The sequence below is a fragment of the Folsomia candida genome, unplaced genomic scaffold, assembly GCF_002217175.1.
Source record: "Folsomia candida strain VU population unplaced genomic scaffold, ASM221717v1 Fcan01_Sc025, whole genome shotgun sequence".
NCBI classification, from domain to species: Eukaryota; Metazoa; Arthropoda; class Collembola; order Entomobryomorpha; family Isotomidae; genus Folsomia; species Folsomia candida.
Window position 1 is genome coordinate 965,088 of NW_019091217.1, and position 23,318 is coordinate 988,405.

General features: G+C 41.0%; 2 protein-coding genes across 2 annotated transcripts; one reads left to right on the forward strand and one right to left on the reverse strand.

The window, feature by feature from the left end:
• Positions 1-360: 360 nt before the first annotated feature.
• On the reverse strand, positions 361-22,311 carry LOC110859370. Its single transcript, XM_035859377.1, has 12 exons — positions 22,056-22,311; positions 20,665-21,302; positions 14,042-14,128; positions 13,884-13,932; positions 10,616-10,642; positions 10,479-10,539; positions 8,963-9,001; positions 8,494-8,587; positions 7,343-7,521; positions 7,216-7,244; positions 3,982-4,256; positions 361-2,814 (listed from the first exon to the last, which is right to left on the reverse strand). Exons 2-12 carry the CDS (start codon positions 20,729-20,731, stop codon positions 2,732-2,734), a joined length of 990 nt encoding a protein of 329 aa, XP_035715270.1. The 5' UTR covers positions 20,732-21,302; positions 22,056-22,311; the 3' UTR covers positions 361-2,731.
• LOC118438720 lies at positions 4,987-7,128 on the forward strand. Its single transcript, XM_035859376.1, has 6 exons — positions 4,987-5,721; positions 5,789-5,956; positions 6,041-6,206; positions 6,265-6,421; positions 6,498-6,919; positions 7,004-7,128. Exons 1-5 carry the CDS (start codon positions 5,080-5,082, stop codon positions 6,910-6,912), a joined length of 1,548 nt encoding a protein of 515 aa, XP_035715269.1. The 5' UTR covers positions 4,987-5,079; the 3' UTR covers positions 6,913-6,919; positions 7,004-7,128.
• Positions 22,312-23,318: the final 1,007 nt, after the last annotated feature.

Below are 23,318 nucleotides of genomic sequence, written 5' to 3' on the forward strand. Positions count from 1 at the left end.
AGATAACTGTCAAACGACGCTGCCGAATTCTTAAGATTATTCTGAAATAGTGAAATGCATTGTTTGGATGCGATGATTTTATTTCTTTTATTGAAGCCTTGTTCATGCTCGTCTCGACTTCTGCTCCAATTATTCCGCTCCTTCAAAAGTATCAACTTTTATTCGTTTATTAAACATGATCGATGCCCCCTTTTTATGATGCCCAATAAATTACCGACAGACAGCGAATTAACAATAGATTTAATTTTATTGATACAATATGCTCAAACTTTATAACTGCAAATTTTAACCGTATTTAGGTACATGATTGCATTTAACTATACCCCAAGCAAGTATATTATACATACGTTATATTATTCTATATTATGGTCTAAGCATTTAGTTGATAGACTAGAAATGTATGTATGTACAATAATATGTGGTAAGTATATCCGTCTGCAAATGTAATTATTTGTGTAAAGTGAGTAAGCTTATGATACGAGCTGCATTATTTATTTAGTAGTCGATTATTACTTGAGGTCACCATCAAAACAGTAAAATATGTATGTGTGTAGCTGATGGAGGTGCATTGCGGGTGTGCAATTGGCGAGATGGAAAAAGTGCTAAAAGCCACACCCCTGAATTTACTAGGGGAGAAATGGGTTAAGTAGCAACTAAGTATGAGAGAGTGTGAGATGTAAAACTTGTATAACTGCTTCTCAGGGACACCTCCTCGACTCATTTCTGTCCAAGAGAAAGTTTTCAAGTTGTCGCGAAATGAATAGAAATGGTCCCATGGCGTCCCATTTAAATGCTCACTTGACATGGAATACCATTTCAATGTGCACTTTTCCCTCGACCACGCCAAACGAAATGGACAAAGAGCATCGAGATCATTCGTCCTGATGATGGAAATTCCAACTCCGCCTCCTCTCGCAATCAGTGAGTCAAAAAAGTTTGGGTTTTTGTAAAATAAATGGGCAAAATAATACTATATCCGGTCACTTATTCATCAATTCGTGTAATGCATGGTTGCAATATATGTTCCTGTATCTCTCGTTTCACTGACAGCATTCACCATTAGTCGTGCAGAAGATTGAGAACTTCTTGACCAAAATCTAATAAGTGCGCTATTCAATTTACTAATGAGTACAATAACTAAATTTCTCTTGCTGTAAACATAAATTTTGGACATGCGACACCGAGAACAGGAAAAACAGAACAAAGAATTCCAGATTTCTTCGTGACGTAACAAACAACAAATTTTCACGGGGATGAGAATGACACCATTAAATCTCTGTTTTATTTAGGCTAATTTATATATGTACTTATCACTTAATAAGCTTATCGACAAAGTGTAGTAGGAATTATACATTTTTACAATAGAGGTGAGCACATTTCAGAATATTTGCCTCCAATTTACACAAACTTGTTATCCAATTACCTTACTTTTGCTAGTAAATACCATATATTCGAGTAGCTTAAGGATTGTATCACGTTTAAAAAAATTCACCCCTAATTATTCCTTGAGGAAACCCTTGACGAGAGACTCAGTTCGTTAAAACAATTCCAAACAGCAGCTTAAAGAGATTTGATAAATATTTTTGTGCACCCGAATTTCGCCTTCGCTGGGTATGCAGATCGCGAGGAGGATGTTGAAAATAATAAGCGAGTCGTTGTGAGAAGAAGCACTTGAGTAAAATAAAAACAGAAAAGTGGCTCCCGGAAAAGTTTTGGAGTCACAAGTCGTGAAGGTTGGATAGGAAAGAGAGTTGACAAACGCTCTCGGAGTGCATTATCCATAATAGATATTAATATACATATCATACCCCATTATTATTCGCATTACTTTCCTCCGCTCCGGCCTCTCCCCGAGTATTAAATGTTCTTCCAGTTAGGGTTAGTAGTCGCTGGGGAATAAAACTCTCTTGCCTCGCATACCCGCCCACCTTACACAAAATTGCGTCCTGCTCATCTTTCTCCATACCTGGTTACGTCCTATCATACCTTAAAAAAGATAACCTACGGCGCACAATTTCACCTGCTTGCTGCCATTCGTACTTGGATACCTAGATAGACAGACACACATTTGTTTACACTTGCCTTATAAATCTACCAAATGAAAACTACGTCTCTATTACAAGAATGCTTTGGAAATGGTGTAACGCCAATTTACAAAGATTTGCATTATTCAAGTGTGATTGCATAAAAACGTGTTAAAACTAAGACTGGTAGCATGGTGGGTAGATATATATTCTTCAATGTTTCATGAGATCCAAACTTTTTACACGTATTTCGAACTTGTTTTCAACTTTTGCATAAATATTTAACCCTTATCCTTAATATTTATGGTGTACTCTTAATTGATTTTACGAAACTAAGCGTGATTGTTATTTTTATCCTGTTGCTGGTGATTTTTGGAGTTTAATTCTATTTTTCGTAGGGAAAGTTTTGTTCGTGGGATGAGGAAATTCAGAGGAAAAGTAACTTGCCCTTGGATCGACAAGATTACAGACACAAAGCTCAATTGGAACATCAATTATGACAAAACTGGAGTTTATTAAGCTGTATTCGTGTCGGTGGTGGTGGCATTTCGCAATGTTTCAGTCTACCCCTTTCAATGTGATGCTGCTTTCACTGCTCGCTTTCCACTCGTTTTGCTGCTCCAGTTTATAATTTCACTAAGTTTTGACATAGTCCTCGCTGAGATGGTGGTTCACTCTTATTGAGGATCCTTTGTGAAGCGGGACGATCATGGCGTCGTGTTTGACAACGTGGTAAGAAGCAGCACCAATTGAACAGCCCCAACGATGGCTATGGACCAAACCAGCCGTCCTGTTAAAATTTACGGCACACCCAAACTCCAGTTACTCCAACCATTGATCGCTTCCTCGAGAGGAGAGAGACTTAAGAAAGCCGCAGCAAAGGCAGGAATAAAAAAGTAAGCCACCCAATGCCAACAAAGTAGTGGAGAAAGCAAAGCAAGCAAACAGCCCAGCCTGAAATTTCTTTAGTTGAGAAAGTTAAATGGTAAAACGATACAAGACGAAGAGAGTGGTTGCTTGGTTGGGAGAAAAATCCAACCAAACACTCAGTCGCTCGTGTCGAATGAGTCAAGTTTAACTTAACCACCACCACTTTTTAAGGAGACAGATATACATAGCCGTATGAATATAGGGAGTTGGCAATCCCTCCCTCAACTCATTGGGCTCAAGCAAGTGCAATGACTGCAAATAAAGAAATGTTGTTTGGCCCTAAAATAAAGTGAATCATGAAAATGGAAAGTCTAATAACGAGATTTGGGTACAAGCAAGATGCTGCCGAATTAGAAAGTTTATGAATGTCTGCACCAAGAAAATTTTAGGAAAGGTTAACACGCTTTTATTAATTCACGAAATGGATCCAGCTTGAACTCATCATTACAATTAAGGAATTTATGATTGTGGTGGTTCAAAAGACGGGAAATGATTGGTAGTCGTGTTCCTTTGTTGGTTGTTGGTAGTTAACACTTGGTAATTGTGGCCGTGTGTGTGAAAGTAAAGCCATAAAATAACTATGAAACTGAATGAATCATGATTTCAGAGCACAATAACAAACAACCACCCACACACACGCGCGTCTGCACACCAAGCGCCTACTTATTTCAAGTTCAGGATGCTGCTGCTTGGCAATAAAGAATCGCACAGCAATTAATCTCGACTTGGATTAGGAGGATTCTGAAACCTGAATGTCTTCGCATGTGTGTGGAGATACGTAACGCGACGCGAGAACGGAGAGAGAAAAGGCTGCTTTATTATTTATGAAAACCTAAATATAGTTTATCCTCGAGACACATAATCTTGAGCGGTGATGAGCAAAAGCGACTGCAGGATCGGTTACTCAAATCAAACAGCAAGCACGTAAAAATTGTAGAAAGTGGCCAAGATTAAAAATAATTAATGTTATGCATGCAAATAAAAGAGGTGAAAGTAAAATGCATGGTAAAAAGTGGAGTAAAATTACCGAAAATGACGGGAGACTTGCCGCCTCCGCAGCCCATGGACCAGCCAGCACCATTTTTGCCGTAGACCCCTCCGTAACTGGAGGGCAGCATGACTGTCTCCCGAAACCGTTCAGCCTCGTACTGGTCAGAAGTCTCGTTGTACAAATTAAACAATGTGGCCTCGCACCTCACGCGAATTTTATGTGCCACAAAGTGGGCATAGCTGATTTGAAGGCGGAGGCTGGCCCAGCGAATCTCCGTCTTGTTCACCGGGTCGACCGTGACTTCCTGCTTTCTGGAAAAGGTTTATGAAGATTAGTCTTTAGTTCAAACCACAAATAAAAGTATGTTAAACTCGGCAGAGGCTTATTATGTATTTATTTATTTCTTTTGCTTCTACTGCTACATGCATATAAGTTTGACTCCATCATTATCATTACTTTCATAATTCCACTAAATAACAAAGCTCCTTGGATTTATTAAAACCTTTTATGAAAACCAAATATGATGATAGAAATTATACAGATTAAAAATATTCATGAATTTAAAATTCGGCAGTTGTTTTTTTTAATTGCCGGAGTTTCAAAGACAGTCTTCTGCAATTTCTTCAGATTGGGGAATTCAGCAGATATTTCATGACCAACGACAATGTCGAAAAGTTTCCAATAAATTGGATGTCGATCCAGGTCAGGTTCTGACCCGACGAGGAAATCATCAGCATTTACTTTTTTAATGTTATCCGCTTTTTAGTAATACTTTGGAATTGTAGTTTCCATCAAATTATTTAGTTTGAGAGAATGATGACACAAATAAAATAAACACAGTAATTTGAGTTGTTGCGCTCGGGGTAAATATGAGACGGCTCACATTCCATGCATTCCGATCTTGTTCAATCTTGTTGGTTCATGAAACGACACCAAACAATCATTCAAGAAAGTGAATTATGCATGCAGCAAAATAAATTATTCTCCCCCAAAATAAATTCAATAAATTGATTCCAAGAACAATTAAAAGTGTCGAAAAAGTAAAGTTAAGGTAAGAATCACTTCTTCTTTTATATTTTGAAAGACAAGGCCTGAAATTGTTTCATTTTGAATGATATTGTCATATTTGCAGCAATGAAGCCTCAGCAGATAGGAGTGCGACCAACTCGTCGAGCAAAGAGGAAGGCGGCCAGGAAGATTGCGATGATGACAAGGTCAAGTAGTGGCGAAGAAGACAGCGACTCGGATGATGACACCACCAGCCAACATTCGGCCGCCAGCACTGAAGGCGGGCGAACTACCAAAGGGGAGGTCCGGCGGAAGGGAGGTGGTGATCAAGATGGGGAGGGGGGAATGTCTTCCGAGTCAGGTAGTAACGGGGGCGAGGAAGAAACCAACGATTCAGATGAAGAAAGTGATCAAGGCGAGGTCAACATGGATGACGACAAAGAAGACGAATCGTTGGTGGGACGGCAAGGCCGAAAAAGGACTCGGACCAACACCATCGGTCCAGCTGGAAAAGTGAAAAGGCGATCTCGGCGGACATCGTCCCAAAACAGTTTTTCTTCGTCGTCTGTGACGTCAAAAGTGGCATTGCCAAAACCGCCGCGAAAGCGAATTACACATCGAGCACGCTTCTCAGATGTCGATAGGGAGACATTGGAAAAAGAGTTTACCATTGACCGAAATCCTGATATGACGAAAAGAAATGAAATAGCAACAAGACTTAACGAGGCATCGCCTGACGATGACGAAAAGACACCCACCCACATTAAAGTAAGCAAATAAAATTTTCTTATTTACATGAAGTTATAAGGAATAATTTGTCTACGTGTTATTTTAGAACTGGTTTAAGCACAGAAGACAAAAGAAACCTGGTGATGTAAAAACCTTTACACGTGACCAGGTGGCAATCTTGGAAAAATCCTATAAGATCAATCATTTTCCTGATCAAAACGAAAAAATTAGCCTTTCATCGGCTTTACAAATTCCCTGGGATATGCGACTCAAAGTAATTAGTTTAATTTTATACGTTTGTTGTAGGACATTGTCCTTGAATTTAGATTTATTTCGTTTTCACCTAATTTTCTCTAAGAACTGGTTTTCGGATCGGAGATTCCGAGGATCCACCCCACTTTTGCTGAACACTCCTTTGCAAGCAATGCCGACAAGGAACATAAATCCTCAAGTTTTTTCTATTTTGAAAACTGGTGATGGCACTAGGATGATGTGGCGCCCATTGTTGCCATCAGAGAATACCTGTACGTAATTCCATCACACAATATACTCGCATTCCATTCTAACTTTTTTAATTTCTAGCTAAACTCTGGAAATTGTATCTCACGTTTTGGGAGGATGAAACAGGGGTGCAGATGGGAACGTCAGTATGCATCACTTTAGACAATAATATGGACGATGCAGCAAAAGTCATTTACAACGCGATAATGAATGGGACCGAGAGAGGCTGCAGTTTCCGGTATTCAAATTATTTTCATACATATGTTCAAATTATTCCTGACAATGTCAATTTTGAAATGAACTCGTTTTGTTAGACTTTTCGTCCGTAAGAACAAACTCCGACCACGGCATGGCTCAATTGGACTCGGGATTTATGGAGACTCAGAGTTGGCTACCAAGAAGCCAAAATGGTATCTCCGATGGATGGTCAAGGCGATGGGAACATTAAAACCTCTTGAATGCATCGAGATGCTCCACGGCTGTGCAGAATATCTCAACGAGGTCGCCAGGCAATGCCTTGATCTCATGGATCCGAAAATGAAGAGGTGGATGGATTTTTCTAGCGATGCCATGGAACGTCACATCAATGACCTCAGCAACCCTTTTCCAGGAACAGATGAAGACTTGGATTATCGATTTAAAACAAAGGAGAAGTATGGATTCGACCCCGAAGCGGACGATACTCAAATCGTCCGTCAACCTGGACGCACTATTTTCATTCATGGATAGGAACCAGGTATGTCTTCTACAGCAATAATTTTATGCACAAATGTACTTTGGCATTGCCATAATATGCATATTAATTATGTGTTTACTTTAGGTGCGATACATACACCCAACACTCGTCATTTTAAATTAAAACCATCATCATATTTATTATTTAATTGATTTTCTACATTAAGATTCATGAATCATCTGAACCACAATAAAAAATAAATAAAATAACAGATCAAATAAAGGCCAACGCAAGTATTAAGTAAGCTCCGGTTTGTTTTTTCATTTCAGATAGCAATTTCATATTTTATTTCTTACCTCTCGAGAACTCCCAATTTTATGGAATTCTGGCAAAAAGGAGGAGAAAATTAAGGAGACAAGATTTTATGGTGGACAACAAAATTTCTGGGCCGGGTAAGAACCAAGGACACGGAAAAAGTCTTACGTAATTTTCCCCGTTTATGAAGAACGTAATATTGGGGGAAGGAATTGATGGGCCGGCGGTGCAGTTTGCGGTTAGAACGTCGTCCTTCTTCACCATCACGGTTTCCACGCCGGTTTTGGAATTGGGTTTGTTGAGGGGATAAAACTCCACGGTTAACGAGGGCCTTGTTTTGGGTTTAGCTGGAGAGAAAAAATTGGATGATACCAACCAGGGAAACAATCAGAGAAACATGGTCAGATCATGACAACAAGGGAATGAACCATGTTCCGCGATATTATGAATCTCATTTGCGATTAAACTGAGGAGAGATTAGATTAAGCAGCAGCAGCAACGAGGTCGTCGTCTCTGGGGGCAGGCTTTTCTCAAATCAGATCAAGAATCAAGATCAAAGAATTGGCTTCTTACCCTGCCACGAATTGCCTGCTCTTTTGGGACTCTTCGCTCTTCTTGGGTCGAGAGAGAGTTAAATAAATTACCCTGAGAACACAACCCAATTCAACAGTTTGTGGGAGACGAGACGTTCAAAAGTTTCGTTGCACAATGCTTCTTTGCACAAGTTAACTGCTGTTAGCAGTAAACAGCGAAAGAAATAAAAACCTAATCAAAATATTCTGCAAAATTGTAATTATTTAATGAAAAATCCAAGTTACGAAACATTTCCTAACAAAATTACGACTTTAAATTGAAGCTTTTAACTGGTTTTTATTTATTCCGTATTGGAATAAAACTCTATTAAAACAAATGTAATTTCGAATTCTTGATTCTTGAAAATGAAATGCGTTGGTATTTAAATTATTACATGACATAATAATGAAATGTAGTTGAATTATGAATTTTCACGGAATATGTGGAAATTGTTGTTTAAAGCTAAACAAGACATGACAGGGTGCAAAGGAGAATAAATGTGCACATCGCGTGACTTTCACCAACCGCCAGACTCGTCCACTTTCTCCGTGCATGTTCATAGCAGCCAACAACTCGTGTAACTTAATCTCTCCTCCTGCTTTCTCTTTATTCAATCAGATTACTGTCTTCGCTAAATATAAGACAACTGTTGGGCCGTATTATAATATCCGACTAAATTTAATTTTTAAGGTTTCCTGACCTTCTGGGGAGAAAAATAAGACGCAAATTTCGCGGAAGTCACTTACATACGACGAGCAGCTGACTGGTTTTGATGATTGTCTGGAATGACGGTTCAAAACTGACTTCACAAGATATGACCCCTCTCAGCGCCAGGGGTACCTGAAAAGCAGGAAATATTATCCATCAAATTATGGATAATTCTCATTTCCCAAGCCTTTTGAACTGGGGGTTTGTTTGGCAGATTAATTAAGTAAATGAGAACAAGCTAATCCCCCGAACAACCCCCCAGTTCAAAAACCTTGGACATTTCCCTCTTGCGGTTTCTTACTAAAAACTGGCAACATGCAACATTTGAAACCGCACACCATCAATTCGTATCAACACATGTGTGTAACAACAAACATGGAGAAAGTCGTTGCTCATTATGCGTTCAGGAGAAAGGCGAATGATAGCTTATTAAGGAAATGCATCCACAATACACGACCTCTTTTTGCCCCTTGTTAATGTATTATTGAGAGAAATATGTAATTTTACCTTTCTCAGGACAAGTTTGTTCATATCCGATTGCTTCTCCTATTGTGATTCAAGGCACATAAAACCAATTAGCCAAGGCATAGATTTATGGCATTTGTACGGCTGTCACTTATCCGACTCTCTCTCTCTCTCTCACAAAACTCATCCCACATCCAGCTTAGCTCTCCTCAGAAGAAATGGAATTTCCAACATTTAGAAACACAATCGCAAACTGCATTTGTAGTCTGGACTTTGGACGTCGTCTTGCTTCCAGCAGCAGCAGCTGCCTGCCTTCTTCCCACTCGGAATTATGGAGGAGCAGAAAGAAGAGTTGAGAAACTTGTACCCAAAATGCTTTCCGGTTTCAATAACACTTACGGAGAACAAGCGTCATAATAGTTTTTGCTTTCTCCCAGTCACATCGAAATCTAAGAGTGCTCCATATTTCCTACTACTTACAGGGATGCGAATCGTGTGTAAGTAGCTCGAGTTCCTTGCTCTATTCTATTCACCTAATTCTTGAAAATTGGAAAATCATATGTTGGCCAGAGTTATGCTTTTTTTCGATATTTTGAAATTTTTGATGGCAAATAATTACTGACGGCACACATATTCATGTCATACCCTGGACGGTACCAAGAAAAATAATTCAACAGAAAGACGAGTATTCTGGTTGTACATCACATTTCAGCATTCACGATATGGCCAAGAAGATTAATGGATGTGTCACTCAAGAGATAAATAAATGCTCAAGTTTACTAACAAATTGAGAATTTGTATGCATTCTGAGATTCCCACTTTCTTCCAGACTAATCAACGTACAAAGAAGACGGGCAGAATTACAGATAGTCTCGTCTGGAAACCTCGTGGAATTAAATGGCAACCAACGGACAATGTACGAATATATTTCAAGGTGACCTACACCATTATTGCTCGCACTTTTTGCTTATTACCTTCTTCAAAAGGATAATTACCGAATATTTTATAAAAGCACATATGCAAAAACTACAAAAATATTGCCAATCCGCACGGAACTGCAACTAATCCAGAGTGCACAATAACGAAATAAATTGATCATCCGCATATTACACAACCTTCCGCTGCTGTTCCTCTGCTCTGCGTGACGCGACAAATTACGAGGCTTCTGTTCCCAGGAATAAACTGCTTTTAGTTAATTACCGCCTGACATTCTCATCCCATGCAGATGGCGACGATATTATGATAACAGGACGCGCATCATTTTTATTACGTTTGACTATAGCCTGCAGTTACCTCCTTTTAATTAATAGTTTGCAAGTAATCCGACACGAACTAGTAAAATTATGCAAAACTTGGGAATATTCAACAATTCGCTGGTTGCGAGTAAATGATGAGCTTCCACGGAATTGGGATGTGTGAGAGAGAGCAAATATCGATGTGCGAAATTAATTAGGGAATTTACATGTGTCCCACATTCCGTGGTGACAAAACCCAGTGACGCCTTGGTCGAAATTGGGGCAAATTGTATGTCAGGGAAATATACTCGTAGAAAACTTACGTCCACTATCACGTGAGACAAGGGAAACGACTTCTTAGGTGGACTCTCCTTTTGCGTATACCTTAAATTGGAATCCAACACGTTTGTGTACTTTCTCCTCCCATGAAATTATCGAAATGCTTAGATTGCGTACTCACCTGAATATTTCTCGGTTCCCTTTGTACCTGCGTAAAATAACAAAGTGTGTAAAAGCAATGGAAATATTTCCGAGGTAGGAATTAGTCTTAAATTTCCCAACTCTGTTTTTCCACCTTCATTATTCTTGATCAATTATTCCAACTATTTAGTAGAATGTAGTGTACATAGGACGGAGAATACTATGATTGAGCAACCATTCTTAAAACCCTGTCTTCCTTTCAACTATTATTTTATAAGCAAAAATGCAGCAGTTGGAGATGTGTGTACGTATATAATTTGCTCCAATATGTGAGAACGATGTAGTCACCGAGACTCGGAGGATGAACTTTGTGAAGCAGTTCTAAGTAGCAGTTGCACATAGTTTTGTCTGATCTCCACTTCACATAACCTCGGGCATGTTGTTCTTCCATATACGTAATAAGTTGGAGAGGCAGCAGGAGCGGATGATACACATGAAGACTCTTTTTTCCTCCTCAAGCAAATCAAAATACTAACAACCACGCTCGACCTTTGCAACTGACAGACTTTCAGTTTTTCCTATTCTCTAGCGATCAGGAGGAGCGATACTGCCACCACAAACCCAACTGAATACACACACTCACGAAAAACTGCACTTTGCATAAAATTTTTAGAAACCATTTAGAAAAAGTTGGTCACATTAAAATTGTGGATCACGCTGTGACCTAAACTTGCTCGAGATCTCCTACTGTTCTCCCGTTTGTCAAGCTGTTATCTCCCATCTGAAGTTGGGCTGTCTCTTTTCCGTGGCTGGCATGACATTAGAGTAGTGTCACTTCCCAACTCGAACCAATCTTCAATCTGCTCAGATAAAGCGGTTTTCGGAGTCTCCCTCCTCCGAAAACGCGGAGGAGGAAGGAAACAGAATTTCAAAAGTCGCAGCCCAAAAAGCCAACTTCCTTCAAAACGGGATGCACAGAAACACCACCGCAAGAAACAATTGCGCCATGTACATCCACACATACATACGTGGCACTCACTTTCTTTCCCTTCCTCCAACTTTCTCTCTCTCTCTGTTACGTACTCAGTCGCACAAAAAAAGTTCCAAACTTTCTCTCGGTAAACATTTCGTTAATGCTTAAAATTCAAAAGTTTTTCGGACCAGCAGCTGTAGAATTAATAAGTGGGTTACTACATACTCTGTCACTCAATTTCAGGGCGACCATGTACACACAAACAAACTGAAATCTCCGTCCGTATGCGTACCAAATGTCTTTTACTGCTTTATGAAAGAAAAGTATAAAAAGTTTGAGTCAAGCCAAATATTAGAATCAAAAAGCAAGATGTGTGCACATGTTTTGGTTTATTTATTTATTTATTTGTTTATTAAGGGGAGGAAGAAACGGATGAATATTGGCGTGTTTTTGTGAGACATAAGCCGTGCAGTCAATAAACAATGGTTGGGAACACGGAGGCGGAATATCAACGAGGTAGGTGGCCCAGTTGCAGCCAGGCAAAGGGTGAAATATAAGCTGTGCCGATGATAGTTGAGGCAATTTCCTTCGTTCAGTGCCCTGATTTCTCCGTTGGAACCCTTTTCCTACGAGTGTTCATAATAAATGCACAGCACGGTCTGGACAGCCAATGGTTTGTCGGAGTGGGTGAGACAAGACAAAATACAAAAACAATTTCGTCTTCCTACCGTCTCTCCGACCTGTCAACGCTCAGAGACTGTCGAAAGGCCAAGATTTGCACACAAAATCAGCAACATAATAAATGTCAACCTGCGAAGGAAGAATGATGAGTCAACGTGCGATAAGAAAGTAGACTTATTTTTGACTTCTTTTAACACGGATTGACTTCAAGTGAAATTGTAGTACAAGAAAACGTTTATTCTTGTATGTAGGTGACTATTAAAATTAATTACATAATCCGCTTGAAAAATGGATAACATAATTTTTCCTGGCAATAAACACTAATCTGTTCAGATGAGACTAAATTAGACACATGCTTTTTATGGATTATTTGTGCACCTAGTTTAGAAATAAGCACACTTAAAAATTTGGTAGGGACATATCTTCTCCGTACTAGTATTGATTTGGTAATAACTTCCTACCGAACTAGTAGTAGTTTGTTTCTGAGTGGTAAGTTTCTCATTACCACAGCGAGTCATGCACTCTGCTCGGCAATGATTTGATACCAGTTTTCTAAGAGTGTAAGTATCAATCAATCCATATCCCAAAAAAGACATGCAATGAATGATGTTGCCGTTTGCGCCAAAAGAAAGTTTCTCATTATTTTAGTTCGAGTGCCGTTGCTGTTCGATGTTGGTCGTCTGACAGGTAGTGTGGTTGGTGGCACTCGGTGTTTTTAATTTCCGACGAGATGCTCATTATTCTCGGAGCATCATCACTTGTACATCCGAGCCGCCTCGTTCGTATGTAGTGACAGGTATTGTCGTTTGCTCTTCTCTGCTAAAATAAATATTTGTCCTCCTTGTCTCCACTGCCGCCCAAGTTTTTCAGTTTTACTTTTTTTCCTATACGTGTCTGCAGTACTAAAATGTTTAAATTATTTTCAGACCCAGAAAGTATGTCACAACAGTTGAAAAGAAAAGGACAAAGAAGTGTATACCACTCATCTTATTCTCTCTGAAGGAGTGACGCACGCACCGTGCTGGACGTCGTAAACTGGGCAAAGCGAATTTTTTGAGCCGGTGAAAGTACGTGGACGCAGACTGCAGATATTTTGCAATCATCTCACAGAGTAAATAAAAAACAAAGCAGATGCTCCGACGGAATTAAAAGATTCATTGATTTAATGTTGAATGTGGACGGAGTGTGCTCTTCCAAAACTTTCTCCGCTCTTAATTCTTGCGAAATATATATTCCCACACCTTCCAACCAACCAAAACTTTTTCAGACTTATTTATTTATACACGAACGGGACGACGCAACGCATCGGAGGATAGCGATACGTTTTAGGCGGGAAGGACATGTTTCGGATTTTTATTTCTGTCGTGACAATGACAATGGTGACAAGGAGGAAAAACTGTTGTTGAGATGGAAGACAAATAAGATGTGTCGAGTGACGGGGGAGTTCTTAAAGGATAATAAAAAATATAAGGTTGTAGGGTAAATGGTGTAACTTGAAAGAATGACAATAGCTTCACACGTGTGTAGTGTCACGCTGTTTATTGGCAAGTTGTAATTGACTGCATGGGTTCAAGAAGTAAGGGCAGCTTTGGCTCCAAAGTATTTATTTTTAGCTTTTATTAGGAGGCAAATATGTAAGAAATATCTCACTCACCACTTCACTTGGTAAATTGAAGAGTTTTGATCCACCTTAAACCGACAATCTGTAAGAAGAAATTTTGTAATTACTGATTTTGACTATTAACCCAAAACAAGAAGCATGAATTTGATGTCTTGCTTTCATGATACACGCTCTATTTTTGTTGAACTTACTCATCGTCAAGTCGTCCCCCTCCGCGATTGGTGTTGGAAAGTAGAGGTCCACATTCTGAGGTTGGACGCTGCTCAATCCGAGCGACTCTGCGAAATTATATAAGAAATGTAAATCAGGTTTCGTCTCCACCTCAACTTTTAGCGCGATATTTAGTCAAGTAGCAAATGCTTTCACTTTTATACTTCTCCCTTCCATTAGTTGGCATTAGATGATGATGCACCAGGGAAAAGGAGAACATTAGATGAACATGAGTCCTGATTTGAAGAAAGATATCGCACCCAAGACAAATTATTACAACATTTAGTTGTGAAAAGTGTCTCGTGCGAAGGCATTACCATCAACAACAACACGGATCCCATTTCACCAGAGCGTCCTCCTCTTATCAACGCCATTCTTCTTCCTCACGCTCCCCTGTGTGTGCAGCCAACAAGACTGCTGCAATTTGAGACGATGAGAGAAAGTAAGTCGTGGGCACAACACAAAATGCTGTGATGATGCCCTTCACTGATTTTTTTAGCCATCCCAGTTGCTATTTTAATCGTACCAGAATCAGGGTTTCTTACCTCTTTACGAGAAAAGTAGGATTTCCCTACAAATTTTATGTCAATGCTTTCCCCTACAAAAGTCTGATTTGTCCATGAATTTCACTTTCCAATACAAAAGTTTTGAAAATATTTACGAAAACTGTATAAAAAGCAAAGCGTTTGTGAATATTATTATCATTTTTGGAGCAATTAGAGGAAACCCTGGCCTTGTTGAAAAATGCGTACATTTTATCGACGCTATGAATTGCTGGTTGCTTCCGCTCCGCCGTATCCTTCATCTAGATATGGAAATGTAGAGGGTAATAAAAATGCTTTGTGTAAGTAGCCTGGCTGACGCTGGCTGGGTGCATTGGCCAAGAAAATACGTACAACAAGAAGAAAAATGTCTTCATTACGGTGCACATCTGCGCATTAGTTTGCATACATTTTATGACTCATTTTTTACCCTCCTCTCTGCTGCAACGCGTTACATTGAGGAGAAAACAAAGCGAAAAACATCACCCACTCTTGCATTAATCTCTTATACAAGTTGTCATCCATTGTGTTAATAGAGACTCGAGTTAGTTAAGAGTGCGCAAATTATTCTCTCCACAAGGACTCGTAGTGATGTAACTAACCGACTCGTGAGGAGTTGTGGTCCGTAGGTACATAGCAGAGATTTAAGCCGAGATTTCTGTCATTTCTCCGCCAGAAATAAATGGGGAAAGTCTCCCCTTAAATTACAGCAAATAGTGGAGCAGGCCGTACCTGCTTAAATATTGAAGCGTGAGTCAATTGAAAGGAGGCCCAACTGAGTCCTTGCAACATCAGTCTTTCTACCTTTTCCGGTCTTTTCTTCTCTCTCTTTTCACCAACCGAGACACGAATAAATCCAGATCGGATTCCAACCTACTGCAGTAGCGTTTCCGAGCAGAACCAGTTTCATCAGTGGTCCTCGTCCTGCTGGGGAACGAAGAAGACTCGCGTTTCTATCATGTTCTCAACCACATTCTAAATTTGTGCTCAAGCGTTTCTTTGCTTTTCTTTGTGAAAGTCGACTGTTGAGGAGCGGGCTAGTTGGAGACGGCGAAAAGGAGCGAGCTATACATAGCCCTGCGTCCTGGTGGGTGATGAAATGAAGGATTGTGAAGCATATCGAAGGCTTTAAATGAATCATCCAGTGTGAAATCCAGTTCAGTACGGCGTGTAATTTAGTACAATGATGCAACTTAAACCGCAACATTGCTACGGTGGAGAAAGCGACGAGGAGGAGGGAGACATTCTGAGGGACGTGTGTGCGTTGAGAGGACCAACAGTTAGTTGACAGAGGAAAATGTACTTGGTCGTCGTCAGCCCAAAAACTCGAGAGCTAGCTTGGATACGGGGCTCTGCGGACGAGGAGATGAGATCGAGACGCGACATCGTGGAGTGGAATATTTACCTTGGGCAAATACCTGAATTTTCACTATTTTCAGATTCCGTCGGTGAACAAAGCACTCCGTCGACCACAAATATGTGAGTTGTTCATTTGTTGTATTGAAACTTCAAACTTTAATAATAAACCTAAACGATAAATGCATATTGATTTATTTCTGCGTGTGATTGTTGGTTGTTCCAGGATGTAGAGGAATATGTTTACAGAATGATGAATGGAAAACTAATTTCAAGCCATAGCATTTTCCATTGTTTTTGCACATGTTTCACGATGTTCTCCTTATACGGGCAACTAATTAAAAGTACAAAAAACTACGTATATACCTATAAATTCGCGAAAAATTAAATGGATAATGACAAACACACAATGCAAGAAAAAAACTGGCACCACTTTTCGCATATGGTTTTCACTTGTATTTTGTGTAATCAAAAACGAGCGTCTAACCAGATTTAGCCCATCTGCTATCAAAATAAGAGTTGTTGGGATACAAGGAACGCGAATTATGTGTAAACCACCACATCCACCCATTCTGTAACGAAGAGAGAGAGAGGACAAATCTTTTGTGTGCGAGCAGATTGCATAAATAATTGCAACTTGGTGGTTGGACAGAGTAATTGATGAAGTTCTAGACTCTATTCAACCCTCGAATAACCCGAAAGCCGGATTTTGGATAAGTGTGCACAGCTCAGAAAGAAAATCTTATTCTCCTCAACCATACGTACGCAGAGAGCCATCAGTGATGATGATTTAGGAGACAAAAATCCCACTTCATTCGACGTGCTCCTATAGGCTCACATGCTTCTGGAATTTGGGCCTAGTTGGTCTCAAACGCTGTCTCGAGCCTCCTCAGCCAGATTACAAATTGCACCATCCACACTTCATCCGCTTTGCATTCTTCCACACTCGATAATATGCTCCATGATGGGATTGACTCGGCTTTTTCAGACTTTCCAACCATTCTTATTTCAATATCCAATCCTGCTCTCACAAACAGCCTGCTTTCTCTTCGACGACACGTGTTTGTTGTCGACAGAAATCTGTTCACAATGTCCCCACACTTGCTCCACGCCGGGCATAATGAAAACTGTGTGTCAGTCAACCAAGCGAGTTACACCCACCTCGATGACGACGACCAGAGGGACGAGGACGACAGAGGGAAAGTGAGACTGTGCATGATGACGAGTGCGGTGGTGGTGGTGCCCATTATACTTTGATCCGCAGGATTATGCGAATTTCTCTCGCAATTTTGAACATGTATCGCATTAACAAGCAGTAAATGGTGAATGTAGTATTGGTGGGACATTTGGAGGGTTGTGAAGCAGCTTTCTCCTCAGTTTCAACGACCCATTGTAATAGATGAACCGCATCATATTCATATCATTTAGATGATGGTTGGGTTGGGTGACAAAGCTGGAAATGGTGAGATGGAGATAGCAACCAGAGAGAGAAACAAGGAACCGCAGGAAGAGTGGCACTTTGAAATAAGCGAGCGGTGTCCGTCGTCCTTTGATACTCATATTTGCGGAGAGATAGATGCGATTCAGAAGGATATTAAGTTTTATGCCACCCAGTTGATGGAGGGATTAGAAGGGATTCGAAACAGATGATCTCGACCGCTCCTCTTCCTCCCGATCCTCATCGCCCCTTATCGTTTTCCACCACACACACACAAACACTCGCAATAGAATTCATGCCTCCGCTCAAAACGGGGTGGGAAATGGGTAAACTATTTTGCAAAGCGGTTTATACTCTTTGATTATGCACATTTGTGATGTTTGCACGTGTTGCATTTACGAGCTCGTATTGAGGATCATTTAATGGACTAGCGAGGAAATATGTACCATAATTTTGTATTGAGTCCTGAACAGTTTGATGAGGTGGTGGCATTTCAAGTCTGCTGGGGTTCAGGTTAATAAGGATCCGCTTGTTGTATCATGCAAAAAAGGTGTGTTACTGGTATGGTACATACGTACATGACCTGCTCATTTACCTAAATAAGTATTACTTAGCAGATTGCAGTTAGTCTATTTTGGTGATTTTGTTGGTCATGTTTATCCCAGGACAATAACGGCCTATATTAAAACGTCATTACGGATCAATTGATAAACTGATAATTTCCTGGAGCCTCATTTCTGCTTCATACGCAGGGGTGGATGCATACAATCTGTCCGCGTTGCAAATGAGCTTCCGATCCTCCGAAGAGAAAGAAAGGCTAATGGTGATACGATAAGTTGGGCACGATAAGTGCATTAGTGCCCACTAACTCACCACGACCATTGTACATGTGAGTGTACACACGTTACAAATTGCACGAGTCCCCATCATCCCCTCGTAATGGGGTCGTATCCCGAAAGAAGTGATGAGAAGGATTTACGGCTGCAAGAGCTATCATAATGGATAAGTGGATGAACAGTCTTCTCCATCCCCTCGGAAAACGATCAGAAATATACGCATAAAACCCATGCTATCTGCACATGCTTAAGCCACCCAGTTGCATCGAGGGTGCGGACTTACTTATTATACGTTTCGCAAGGAAATTTCCAGTTGAAACTTTATCATTGCCGCTAATAACTATGTATGTAACCCACTAAATACGTAACTATTTACTGCGAGTGGGGAAATGCTGGCAAAAGTTTGGTCTCCAAGAAAGTAAGAAGTGAGTGAGTGAGTGAACATTATTAGAATTATTTTCCTTGCGGGAGGAACACATGACTTGGCTGGCGGACCAACTTGCTTATTGTGGAGGAGGAGGAGGAGAAAGTTGGATCAGGTTAAAAGGGTCAAGAACGACGATTTTTTCCCACTCATCCACAACAAATTTTCTCCCTTTCTCTCTCTTCATCAGTTTGTATCATAAATATGAGCCCATTCTCGGAGTTTCCATCTTATTTTATTATTTCGGGAGGATACTTGACATTGAGGAGACGAGGACAAGAGAGGAGATGATGAAATGGCACATAAGCTGAGAGTCTCTCTCAGATGAGAAGGCAGGAAGTGGTTGGACGTTGGCTCGTAAGACGCCAAGTGGACGGATTTCGTTACGAACATGTGAGGAAGCCCTGCCTGAGTGTATATCGTCTCATTCCCCACGTCCATTCTCATCCACGGCTCATCCATAAAGTATGATCGGCAGCTCTTCCTCTCTCACTCCACATCCTCCGTCCGAAAATGGAACGTCCCTCTCTAGCCGTGGAAAAACTTTCTCTCCAACAACACGTGGTGTACGGTGGTCCCCTCAGTGAAAGTGGTATTGAGATGAGTTTTTCGGTTTTGGCTGCCTTTCATAGTTGATAGCCGGAGAAGATTGTGGACTTAGAGAGCGAGAGGAAGACATAGAGATGAATGAGTGAATGAACAAGTTTAGTTTACTCTCTCACTCACTTGCTGGGTGAGTACATTTGGGCTGGGATGACTATATAGACTCGACTCATTTTCATACTTGCAATTTCGATCCCATCCCAACGAGGAGAAGAGAAAGAGAGATCGAGAGCGGACTCATAAACGGGACGATTACTGAGGAGTGACAATAACGATTTTGTGGGAAGAAATTTCAAGAAATGACCCAGCCAGCTCCTCGCCCACATCATTGTCACGCAGCAAACAAGGAGAAAAACTTACGGAGGAGGATTGAAGCAAATCACCATCAAGATCGGAGCGAGAAAGATTGTCACACCTTCCAATATTCCCTCGCTCGAGGAGGAGGGAGCCAGTTCAATGAATGGTTCTAATAAAGCCATCCCACAAAATTAACTGCATCAGGGTGAACTACATTCCAAATTTTGAATAAAAGTTGCATCCTCTCATTGCTTCTGGCAACAAACTATTTTCGCAGAAATGTAGTTTGCAACTTTTACCTACGGGTATGACTCGAACCTTCTGTTGTTTGATGAATGCAATAGTTTTGTACCTCCACCTGCTTTCTCTTCGCCACCTTCTGCCCTGTTGCTGAGAGTGAGCGAGAGAAAGTGGGTGTAAAGTATGACATCAATTTCGTCTCTGGCTATTTCAAGTCAACAAGGAAATAGGAATTCTGTCTCAGTTCATCCGAGCCGAGCTGGTACTTATTGTCACTTGGCAATCAGATATCAGCGACTCAGTCACTTTCTTCTTCTTCGACTTTGCAGCTTATCTCCTCTCGCTCGCTCGTCGTGGTGAGATGCATATGCGGAGTAGATACATGCCATTCCTCCTCCTGCTGCGGGACCAACACTTCTCTGTAAAATGATCATTTCCGGCAATTGACAATCGCAATCTCCTCTCTTTTGAGGAAAAAGTGTGTTTCTTTGTTATTCTCGCTTTTCCTCAATGTCTCGCTGCTTACACGCAATATTCCGGTCGAGCATTGAGCGACTCACAGTGTGTGTGCAGAGCTTGTGATGTGCTTGCATTTTGCGTGTAGTTTTATTTACATTTTCCTTGTATACATGTTCTAGAAAGTCAACTTGACTTTACGCAGTTTTATTACTTTTCACTCTTTGTTGGTCTATGAAATATCGCTCCTATCTGCGGTGATGTATGGGAAAAGGAGATGAGATTATTTGCATGCACTTCGCTTGTCTCCAGCCATTGTATTCACACATAGCCCCAAATTCACACACAACGGCAGGAACAGACCAAAAGCCACATTTTTTATCAACATAAAATTTTGAAATTGAAAATTTACCTGAAACCACGACTGCAATCCACAGCGCGAGATGAACGTAAGTCAACTTTGAGACTAAATGATCCATTGTGCTCACGTTTTTCTTCAAACTTCTTCAAATTAGCTGCACTTTTCCATTTGCAATTAAAGTCCAAACCTACATTTCCACCGAATCACTACAAAATCCACTTGTCTCATTTTTTTAGCGTCGACGTCTCTGAATTAAACCCACGCGAATCACCTAACAAATTCCACAATAGATTGTACGAAAAGTTATATTTAGATATCACTAAAACACCGTTTTTAAGTGGCCACAATTTTTCAAGGACGAGTGGGAACAAAGAATTGAGGTCACGAGAAGAAATCGAGAAGTAGTTGGTGGAGGAGAATTGTCACCGGAGACAAATCGTCTCTCGACTGGTTCAAGTCGTGGTGGAAGTTGGGACAGGAAGTGGAGAGCTTACGAGGAAAGCCTCAAAGTGGTAAATTGACATGAGAAGAGTTTCTCTGATTGTTGGTTGATGGTTGATAAATCCAGACTCATATTTGAACATTTGACATGATGTCAAACAGCCAAAGTGTGTGTGCAGCTTGCTCACCACACCGCCAGCCAGTCTTCACGTCCGACCACTAAAATGTGAGGAGACCTGGGAGAGAACCTGCGGAAGGAGTGAAAATTGAGTGAAAATATGACAAGTTAGAGACAAAAGGCTCAAGTTTAGGGGAAATTCAGTCTCTCTCAAGTAGATTTGGTGCAATACATTTCTACAGTTGGCAGTAAAAGAAAATGTTAAAAATGAAGTGAGCGCACACAGAGTCGAAATCTCAACAGTCGTGAAGCCTGAGACTCTGCGAGTGTAATGTTAAACGTAAAACTTGTCGTAAAATGAGAAAAGGAGATGTTCGCCAGTGCAAGTAAAGGAATCTGGAATGAGTGTTATGTCGTCGTCGCCATCGCCGTCGTCGTCGTCATTGTCGAGGGTTTTACATTTACAACCGATGAGAAAAAGAAAAGTAAAACTAACTCTGATTTTCAGTTGTACTCATGCTCGCATCAGCTCAACAGTCAACACTGCTCGTCTACGAGTGAGAAGTCGGTGCTGAGATTTTTAGTAGGAATTGAATTAGATGAGATGCGATTTAAACTTTGCAGATTGAGAGTTTGCTCTCTGCATCCAAATTCCTCGGTGGTGCGCCTACTAAATTCTCCTCAACTTGAGCCAACACGCTATGCAATGCCGTCTCAAATGAGACTTATGCTGCGGTCAGAGATGTGGCGAGTGTGTGGGCCCGTCACCAGGTTAAGGTGACAGGTCGGATCAAATATCTCCCCCTGAACGGAGATGACACCAAAAATCACAACCAACCACACGCGGTGAAAGTTCAAGGCGTATGTGAAACACTAAACTGACCTGTTTTCCCCTCGTCCGCGACCACTTTCTGGATATTTGCGACGTTTGGTGTGGAGCAAGTTAACGGGGGCCGAGTGACTTGCCTGGTTGTGAACGTAATCCTGGGAATTAAATGGATGAGCTTTCACTTACTTGGAGAAAGTGGACCAGAAAAGAGGAGGTCGAGGAGAGTAACTGGTATTTATGTGTTTGGGCGAGAGAGCCAAGTTAGCCGTGGAGGTGTCTCGGAGGATCCACTCTGACGAAATGTGGCCACACCAGCCCGGTACGAAGGGAAAACAGCCAGCTTTCCCATTTAGCCCCGCGCATGCTGCCGTTCACTTTCCCCACTTTGAGACCCTACCAGAGACGAGGCTGGAGAAGAGTTGGGGTTGTGCTAGACCTCCGCGTCCCTCGCTTCCTTCGTGGTAACGAGGAACATGATGATGAGCGAGTGAAATGCAGCACAAATAAATAAAGCTCCCTCTTTTTCAGTTACTACATATCTAAATGTGCATGGACAGTTTGCTTAATCTCATCGATATCGGCTGCGAGAACAATAAAATAATAGACAGAATGTGTATCAATAAGTAATATTTCTGAGTCAATATCAATGATAATCTTGGCTGCAAGTATATAATCATCCACTTTTCGAGCTGGCTGTCATGTTTTGTTGGAGATGTATCCCGATCTGATACCAGAGATGGGATGATGAAGTTGTAGCCACTTAATTCCACACGGTGCTGCTGCTGTGTGTTGATGATCCGAAGTTGCTTCTCTGACTCATCCGACACCCGGAAACATAAAGATTAAACTTGACTTCTTTTTCCTGGCGGAGATGGAAATCGAGATGAGGGAGCGAGCCCAAGTTTTGCGGAGCGGGCGAGTGAAACAAAGAGAGAAAGTGTTGCAAACGAAATAAAGATATCAAAATGAACCACTTCCGCCACTTAGCGATCTTCAGTGCTCGCCGAGACGATGAGAGATGACGAAGCGGGGTGTAAAATGAGCAGTTTGTAAATGAAATGAAATGCGATCCATCTGTGCCAAGTCAAAGGAACGGTGCCATCACCTTTGCATCACGTCACAATGAAAACAAGCTGGCTCGACTTAAATCTCCAAAACTTTTTAGAGTTGAGGGTTAAGCGAAAGTGAGAAAGCAACTCGTCTTCGTTCTGGCAGCAGCAGTGCGAAGGAGGAAAAAGTGTGTGACTAGCGGGACTCAGTCACTCACTCACGGAAGGAAATGTAGTGAGATTATTCTGGCAAAGGAGAAGGGCCCGA